The 10,022-nt window shown below is 42.0% G+C and overlaps 1 protein-coding gene across 2 annotated transcripts in view; it reads right to left on the bottom strand.

Moving 5' to 3' along the window:
• Positions 1–9,719: 9,719 nt before the first annotated feature.
• LOC110505767 (sec1 family domain-containing protein 1) overlaps positions 9,720–10,022 on the bottom strand; it is a 15,811-nt gene continuing 15,508 nt past the window's right edge. For both annotated transcript variants that reach the window (XR_016491559.1, XM_021585197.3), the window contains exon 24: positions 9,720–9,948. Coding sequence is in view for 1 of the 2 variants with exons in the window: in XM_021585197.3 (XP_021440872.1) it covers positions 9,925–9,948 (24 nt within the window). In the remaining variant the exon portion in view is untranslated. The remainder of the gene's footprint in view (positions 9,949–10,022) is intronic.

The raw sequence follows: 10,022 nt of genomic DNA, 5'->3' as shown, positions 1-10,022 counted from the left end.
CTGTTCCAAGGATATGAGGACGACCGTCCGATGTCAGAATGGTTCAGATAATATCTACAGAATGAAGCCAACATCAGCGTGAGCTTTGGTTGCAAATGGTATGAACTTTAAACTCTTATTCACTACAGAAGTGATACCTCCTAGCCGTTGAGTTAGCTACAGCAGCTGCAAACGCAGGTTAGGAAGGAACAGACAGAGTATCCCGTCTACCACACAACGACGTTACTACAACGTAAACAATTTACCAGCAGAGACATTCCTCAAAGGACAAAGGACTCAGTTGGGCAACACGGCCTTCCATCTACCATCAACCTACCAAAGCGCAGCTCAGAGTAAATATTTATTGCATTTTTCTTTTCCAAAAGGGCGGTAATTTAGAATGCATAAGATACTGTATTTACGATAGCACAGCTTTGCTCTTTGTTCCTCAGTCTTCTCGCTCTTTCACTCAAACCCAGCCCCTTTTCTTTTGTGTAACAAGCTGTCATATCTGTTCCGCCCGCTCGGGACGTTTTCCTTTATGACATAATTTGTAATCAAGTTATGATTTAATTATGTGTATGTGTAATTAGTTAAGTATTTAGTAAATAAATAATTAAACCCAATTTTGTATTACTGGTTCAAATTGTTAGCCAGGGTTCGTGCAGATAACCAAGAATTTACAACTTTCAGATGAGACTGAATTAAGACGACGATTAATATTGACTGCTATTGATGTAAAATATGAATAGGTCTTTAAGAGTTTATTTGGAGATAACAGCTCTATGAATATTATTTTGTGGTGCCCGACTCTCTAGTTAATTACATTTACATGATTAACTCAATCAGGTAATATTAATTACAGAGAAATTATTTTATAGAATAGCATGTCATATCACTTAATACGGCATAGCCAAAGACACGACAGCCTTTAGCTCAGTGTGGATGTTGCCTTTAATCCATGGCTTCTGGTTGGGATATGTATGTACGTCACAATGGGGAAGACATGATCGATGCTCTTATCAAACCGCTTAAGGTCGATGTCCGCGCCCTGCGGAAATCTATTTAGCATAACAACAATATCCCCATAAAAATCTGTCAGTTTAAACTAGAGATATCCGATTTTGTTTTTGCATTGGATTCGTCTCAATCCACCGCATCTGCCTAAGTCACATTTTCTCATCTGTGGTGAAAGGTGGCAGAGCTAAAGCGATGTTTGTCAGACCATGACACATCCCAAAAATCGGTCTTCTCACAAAATCATCTGTAGCGTCCAAACCGTTTTGCCTACACACCAATATAACCCCTCTGTATAAAGGTGAGACTCTCACGAACATGTACAAGACTTGAAAGACCCCTGGTACCAGTTGAAAAAATTAGTGGAAGTATATATGGAGACTGTTGAATGCCAAAAATATGGGGTTAAATACAGAATTAATAGCACGTTTCCTGATCTTTCTTAAATCTCTCAGATATACTGTAGCAGAGACACTTCAGAATCAAATTATTTTTTATATTTTGGGGCAATATCTGCTGAGCTACACAGAACTACACTGGACCCAAATCAAAGGGTTTTAAAATTCAAGATCAAATAGCTAAATGATTCTTGGTATGATCTTCTTAAAACAATTCCCTATGGCTTAGTAGCAGGTATCAGGAGGATGCGCTCCTCTTGAGCCCTGCTGCCAAACTAACCCTGATTCAGATGACCATCCTACCCATACTAGATTACGAAGACATAATTTATAGATCAGCAGGTAAGGGTGCTCTCGAGCAGCTAGATGTTCTTTACCATTCGGTCATCAGATTTGCCACACATCACTGCACTCTATACTCGTCTGTAAACTGGCCATCCCTGTTCAACCCACTGGTTGATGCTTATATATAAAACCATCTTAGGCCTCACTCCCCCCTATCTGAGATATCTACTGCAGCCCTCATCCTCCATACAACACCCGTTCTGCCAGTCACATTCTGTTAACGGTCCCCAGAGCACACACATTCCTGGGTTGCTCGTCTTTTCAGTTCACTGCAGCAAGTGACTGGAACAAGCTGCAACAAACACTCAAACTGGACAGTTTTATCTCAATCTTTTCATTCAAAGACTCAATCATGGACACTCTTACTGACAGTTGTGGCTGCTTTGCGTGATGTGTTGTTGTCTCTACCTTCTTTATCTTTGTGCTGTTGTCTGTGCCCAATAATGTTTGTACCATGTTTTGTGCTGCTACCACGTTGTCATGTTGTGTTGCTGCCATGCTATGTTACCGTCTTGGGTCTCTCTTTATGTAGTGTTGTGCTGTCTCTATGTAGTGTAGTCTCTCTTGTCGTGATGTGTGTTTTGTCCTATATTTTAATGACATTTTTTATTTTTTTTAAATCCCAGCCCCCGTCCCCACAGGAGGCCTTTTGCGTTTTGGTAGGCCGTCATTGTAAATAAGAATTTGTTCTTAACTGAGTTAAATAAAGGTTCAATAAAAAAAAAAAAAAAGTGTTATGGTTTTACAAGGAGAGCCTTGTATGCGTCTCTGTGTGTGGAGTAAAGGTGATCCAGTGTTTTGTCACCTCTAGTTGGCCAGATGACATGCTGGTAGAAATATGTGACCAAAAGGGATTCACCTTTCCTGCGTTAAAATCACCTGCCACTAGGAGCATCGCCTCTGGATGTGCATTTTCTTGTTTGTTTATGTCCCACAGTACAGTACACTCCACAGAATAACAGTAATCCTACTTGCCATGACTTTACAACTTTCATTTATATTTATTGCAGTTTGACTTTCACAGTCATTTAGTTATGTTACTTATGTCTATGTGAGGTTTTATTCCAAAAAGCTATTTATCAATTTTCAGAATTGTTGGTAAATTTGCTTTTTTATTGTTGTAAGAAATGTAGGAAGAGATAGTGAAGAAAACGACAATCTAATCATGGCATGGGGTTGTTCAATGTTAGATTTTAAACAAATACATCTATCACTAAATGGTTTCATTTCAGAGAGACAATATCCACCTCACTCAGAGAAATAAGTAATAACTGCTTGGTTTTACACAGTCAAACGTAACAAAGAACTACATTTGACATTTTAGCCATTTAGCTGATGCTCCTATCCAGAGATAATTAGTCAGTGCATTCATCTTAAGACAGCTAGGGGAGACAACCACATATCACAGTCAAATATACAGGAAACAAACATTCCATTCCAACTAAACAATGGATATTTAGCATTATATACTATTTAGACAACAGATATGATTTCATTCAGACCCTAAATAGATAGTGCCGCCACATACTGTAAATCCTGCAATTAAATATCAGTGATTCCAAACAATTTAGGTGAGGCTGAAACCAAAATCTGCTCTTGATTTAAGTTTTTCTTTGGTTGCTGTACTCTGAGTAAAAACGACATGTGTATCGGCCATCAGAGAGCTGGGGAGGTGAATTGTTAACAGTAAAGCTGAGCTACACTGTAGCTCAGTAAGTAGGATGAGAGAGAGAGAGCAGACAGAGAGAGACACAGAGAGACAGAGAGACAGAGAGAGAGAGACAGAGAGAGATAGAGACAGACAGAGAGAGATAGAGACAGACAGAGAGAGAGAGACAGATAAAGAGACAGAGAGAGACCGAGAGAGAGACAGACAGAGAGACCGAGAGAGAGACAGACAGAGAGAGAGAGACAGAGACAGACAGAGACAGACAGAGAGACAGACACAGAGAGAGAGAGAGACAGAGAGAGTCCATAAACAAACAACTTATAGTAAAATTTGAAAATGTCCACCAAAATGATACCAAAATATTTGCTTGTTTTATCGACTTCCAAAAAGCATTTGATTCTATTTGGCATACAGGACTGTTCAACGAAGTTATTGAAAGTGGTGTAGGGGGTAAAACATATGACATAATTAAATCAACGTATACTGGCCATACGTGCAGCATTAAAATTGTCAAGAAAATAACTGAATTCTTTAACCAGGGCAGGGCCTTCGCCAGGGTTGCAATCTGAGCCCTGCACTCTTCAATATTTACGTCAACAAATTGCCACTATTCTAGAAAAATCCTCAGCCCCTGGTGTTAGTCTCCACAATTCAGAGGTTAAATGTCTACTCTTCGCAGATGACCTATGCCTGATGTCACCCACAGCACATGGCCTACAGCAGAGCCTGGACCTGCTAGAGCAGTACTGCCAGACCTGGGCCCTGGCAGTAAACCCCAAAAAGACTAAAATAATGATTTTCTAGAGAAGGTCCAGATCTCAGGGAATTAGACCAAAGTTCTCAATTGGTACAAAATATATAGAGTACTGCACAGACTACAATTACTTAGGTTTTAAAATAAGCTCAACTGGCCACCTTAATGAGGCAGTGAATGAACTGAGAGAGAAAGCACACAGGGCATTCTACACCATTAAAAAGCTAATTCAAATTGAAATACCTACAAAACTTTGGCTAAAACTAATTGAATATGTCATTGAACCAATTGCACTTTATGGCAACGAGGTGTGGGGTCCACTTGCAAAACAAGATTTCATCAAATGGGACAAACACCCCATTGAAACCCTGCATGCAGAGTTCTGTAAGATTATCCTACATGTCCAGAGGAAAACTACAAACAATGCATGCAGGGCAGAATTAGGCCAATATCCACTAATAATAAAAACTCAAAAAAGCAATTAAGTTTTGGAAACATCTAAAATACAGTGACTCCCTCTCATATCATTACCAAGCCCTGCAATGCCAAGAGTTGAGCAAAGAAAAGAGTCCCTTCATCCAGCAGGTCCTGGGGCTGAGTTCACAAACTTGTTCTACTAACACACTGAAGCCTCAGGACCAGAACATCCAATCAATCAGAATAAACCAAATTACAACACAGTCAAAACAAAACTACATTGCTTATTGGGAAACACAAGCACAAAGCAAAATGCAGTGCTATCTGGCCGTAAATTAACAGTACACCGTGGCTAAATATTTAACCATGGTTACTGATCAAAACCTTGAAAAAGTCCAGGGTCAGTGAGCACAGCCTTGCCATTCAGAAGGGTAGACACAGGAAAACCTGGCTCCCTGTAGAGGAAAGGCTATGCAACCACTGCACAACAGCAGAACCTGAGACAGAGCTACGCGAGAGAGAGACAGAGCTGCGCGCGAGAGAGAGAGAACACACAGAGATAGAGAGTGAGAGAGAGAGAGAGAGAGAGAGAACAGACACACTGAGAAAGAGAGAGAGAGATAGAGAGAGAGAGAGAGAGAGAGAGAGAGAGAACAGACACACCGAGAGAGAGACAGAGAGAGAGAACAGACACACCGAGAGGGAGAGAGAGAGAGAGAACAGACACACCGAGAGAGAGACAGAGAGAGAGAACAGACACACCGAGAGAGAGACGGAGAGAGAACAGACACACCGAGAGAGAGAAGACACACCGAGAGAGAGAGAACAGACACACCGAGAGAGCGAGAGAGAGAGAGAACAGACACACACAGAGAGAACAGACACACAGAGAGAGAGAGTTAACAGACACACAGAGAGAGAGAGAGTGCAGAACAGTGCCCTGAGGTTGTGTCTGAACTTGGAGCTCATGCCCAGCTAGATGAAGGGGTTGTAGAAGCTGGCTGACTTAGCGAACAGTTTGGCCAGGATGTTGTGGAGAGGAGGCCACATTGAGATGAACTTGTTGGGAGACCAGAACATCAGGAAGGCTGAACACAGGATCAGACACCTAGGAGAGGAGTTGGTATAATACACACTACACATGAATAGCCACAAACACTGACCTAACCAATACCTACCTTGAAGATGAGAAGATATAACTCTGCATTGGACTAAAATGTAAATGAAATCAAAGCAGTGTATAGCTAAAAGAGCAGGCCATCAGTCGACCCAAATTGGCTTAGTACTTTGAATCCAACAGCATGAACCAGTGTGTAGTATGTACCCAATCCTGCAGCTATCCTGATTTCACAAAAAACAATGACTACTCTGAGATAACTGAGATAATAATCTGATTCTCTCTAATAATAATAGTCCAATCTGATCTGTGCCATCAAGCCAACCTGCCCACCGGCAGTCCGGGAGCACTGAACAGCCTTGACCAGGAGCAGCAGATAATGGGGTTTAGAGTGGCTGACATTGACCCAGGGTGCACTGCCATGAGAACCTGGACCACACCCCCTGGCCCGCAACCTTGGCAGGGTCACAGCATAGACCACATACCATGGCTAGGCTGGCATCCCTTGTTGTAACGAATGACACTGATACACTGTCAGTGTGTTGATGCTTATGAGCACAAAGAGCAGGATCGGGAAGCCATCCACCGCGCAGACAGGCACGTACACCTACATCCACACACTTTTACATTAGGATGAAGTGCCTGCAACTCTCTGCCAGCCAGTGGAGGGAGGAATCCTTCCAAACCGGGTTGTCATCACCCACTAACCAGACTCTACAAGCCAGGTAGACGGACTACTGCAGGATAAAAACACATTCTTCTCTGGTGGAATGTGATGTTTTTCTTTCTGTCGTTTATTCAATTGTCTGTCAAGTAGAATGCTGAGAGTCCTGGATAGAGACGGTAACAGTAGTCTACTGAGGCATTGATTTGATAATATGTGGAGCTAGAATGTAGTTTTGTTTTCATATTCACAGATGAACTCCTTGATAAGATCTGGGTTCCTTGTCAATCTATGAAGTGATCTTGAACCTCGTTCAAGGTTTTAGAACAACTACTAACAGGGTTTGGTTCAATTACATTTAGTTCCGTCTGTTTGAACTGGAACTAAATTGGAATTGAAATTGTAAATTTCACAGTTGATGGAATTAATACACTTATAAAAAATTGACTGCAGGATTTGTTTTAAATAATTTCTACCTGTATTCTACATTTCCAGTACAGCTAGTTTGTCTGAACAGTGACATTATCAGCCTGAAGGAATTTCATTTACATTTATGGAATTGTTGGGTTGGGATAATATTGATTGGGAATTGAATTATTGTAATTTACTGAACATTGGAATTGAGAGGAATTGAATTCTCAGAATTCAAAGACTGACCTGGAATTAGAATTTAATTCAATGGAATTTACAGGAATTGAATTTGTGGAATTAACCACAACCCTGTCTCCTAACAAGAGGGTCAGCATATCAACTTCTGTCTAGTAATACACAAAACCACTATTAAAACACTGCAACTATAACTAGCATTAGAAACATCAGAGGGCCATATAGGTCATCTGAAACATCTAATCTAATTGTATTGGTCACATACACATGGTTAGCAGATGTTAATGCGAGTGTAGCGAAATGCTTGTGCTTCTAGTTCCGACAATGCAGTAATATCTAACAAATTCACAACTGCCTAATACACACAAATGTAAGGGATGAATAAGAATATGTACATATAAATATATGGATGAGCGATGGCCGAACGGCATTGGCAAGATGCAGTAGATGGTATAGAACAGTATATACTGTACATATGAGATGAGTAATGTAGGATATGTAAATATTATTAAAGTGGCGTTATTTAAAGTGACTAGTGATACCATTATAAAGTCCATTTATTAAAGTGGCTAGAGATTTGAGTCAGTATGTTGCAGCAGCCTCTCTATGTTAGTGATGGCTGTTTAACAGCCTGATGGCCTTGAGATAGAAGCTGTTTTTCAGTCTCTCGTTTCCTGCTTTGATGCACCTGTACTGACCGGGGTGAACAGGCAGTGGCTCGGGTGGTTGTTGTCCTTAATTATCTTTTTGGCATTCCTGTGACATCGGGTGCTGTAGGTGTCCTGGAGGGCAGGTAGTTTGCCCCCGGTGATGTGTTGTGCAGACCGCACCACCCTCTGGAAAGCCTTTCGATTGAGGGCGGTGCAGTTGTCGTACCAGGTGGTGACACAGCCCGATAAGATGTTCTCGAGTCTGCATCTGTAAAAGTTTGTGAGTGTTATAGGTGACAAGACAAATTTCTTCAGCCTCCTGAGGTTGAAGAGGCGCTGTTGCGCCTTCTTCACCACACTGTCTGTGTGGGTGGACCATTTCAGTTTGTCGTTGATGTGTACGCCGAGGAACTTAAAACTTTCCACCTTCTCCACTAATGTCCCATCGATGTGGATAGGGGGCTGCTCCCTCTGCTGTTTCCTGAAGTCCACGATCATCTCCTTTGTTTTGTTGACATTGAGTGAGAGGTTATTTTCCTGACACCACACTCCGAGGGCCCTCACCTCCTCCCTGTAGGCCGCCTCGTCATTGTTTGTAATCAAGCCTACCACTGTAGTGTCGCCTGCAAACTTGATGATTGAGTTGGAGGCGTGCATGGCGACGCAGTCGTGGGTGAACAGGGAGTACAGAAGAGGGCTGAGAACACACCCTTGTGGGCCCCAGTGTTGAGGATCAGTGGGGCGGAGATGTTGTTTCCTACCTTCACCACCTGGGGGCAGCCAGTCAGAAAGTGCAGGACCCAGTTGCATAGGGCGAGGTCGAGACCCAGGGTCTCGAACTTAATGACGAGTTTGGAGGGTATTATGGTGTTAAATGCTGAGCTGTAGACAATGAACAGCATTCTTACATAGGTATTCCTCTTGTCCAGATGGGATAGGGCAGTGTGATTGCGATTGCGTCGTCTCTCAAAAGCACTTCATGATCTCTCAAAGCACTTCATGATGACAGAAGTGCTACAGGGCGAGTCATTTAGCTCAGTTACCTTCACTTTCTTGGGTACAGGAACAACGGTGGACAACATGAAACAAGTGGGTACAGCAGACTTGGATAGGGAGAGATTGAATATGTCCATAAACACACCAGCCAGCTGGTCTGCGCATGCTCTGAGGACATGGCTAGGGATAGTCTTGGACAGCAGCATTGCGAGGGTTAACATGTTTAACTCATGTTGGCCACAGAGGAGAGGCCATAGGCTTTGGTAGCGGGCCGTGTCAGTGGCCCTGTGTTTTCCTTAAAGCGAGACACTTCAATAACAAATCATCACTCTATTACCTAGCCAGGAGAGCCACCCTGGAAATGGAAATGAAATACATCCCAATTAAACCGTATCCATGAAGACAACTCGCAATGCGATCAGAATACAAGTACACTCAAGATTCACCATGTATTTATTTTGTGAAAGTTGTCTTTTCTATATTATCAACAGTGTAGCTCTATAGCAGTTTTACAAGGTAAACAGAATAATTACCTAGTATCAACAATGGCAGTCTCCTCCTTGGCTGACACACTGTAGACAGTTACATTAGGAAGGGATATAATGGTGTTCTCCATCAGCACCCTTGTCATCTGAGTGCCACTAGGCTAAGATCCAAACTTTCACAACGGTCTCATTTCAACCACACACACACACACACACACACGTCTGAAGAGCCCAGTGTTGTTCTGATTAAAGACAGGTGAAGTGAGTGGTGTCCCAGAGACCGCTCAGGTGGATGGTGGCGTTCTCTTGTCTCTCCACAGGATCACCATGTCTATGTGGCCAGCCAGCCAGCAGCAGGCAGGTGTACAGCAATAGACTGAGGCTGAGAGAACAGGCATGGCTGTGTCTTTCATACATTATTAGCCTAATCCCTTGATCCTGCTTGGTTGAGGAGTTCAGCTCCAAAATGGCCCAAGGGGAAAAGACTAATGGGGCTATATGTAGACTTTTAAAATAATAATCCTGAAGTCTCTGCTAAAACACCCTGTTCTGATCTAGAATAAGATGAAACAAAGGACAAGTTGGAAAACCCTGGTACAAACACTAGACATCACAGCAGTGCTGAGTAAGACTGTTAATCTTTATTTGTTGAGAGTGTAAAGATAATTAGGTAAACAAACAATGTAAGTACAGTACACATGATAAAATACATGGAATATCAGAGAGAGAACCTAGAGGTAAGATTCTACAGTATGATTTGGGAGGTCTTGAGTATTTAGGAGAAATGGAATTGAAGAAAATAAAAATTTTCATATATTTTCTTGTTTTTACTTTTGGCCGAGTGAGGACAGCTGTGGAGATAAGCATGGAGAAATAGTCAAAACAAGAAATCTGAGATCAATTAAGCAGAGTAGGTTATTTAACA

This window comes from Oncorhynchus mykiss, chromosome 25, assembly GCF_057628025.1.
Source record: "Oncorhynchus mykiss isolate SJ-2025 chromosome 25, ASM5762802v1, whole genome shotgun sequence".
Classification (NCBI taxonomy): Eukaryota; Metazoa; Chordata; class Actinopteri; order Salmoniformes; family Salmonidae; genus Oncorhynchus; species Oncorhynchus mykiss.
The sequence above is the reverse complement of the archived record's forward strand: the minus strand, read 5'-3'. Positions and strand labels throughout refer to the sequence as shown.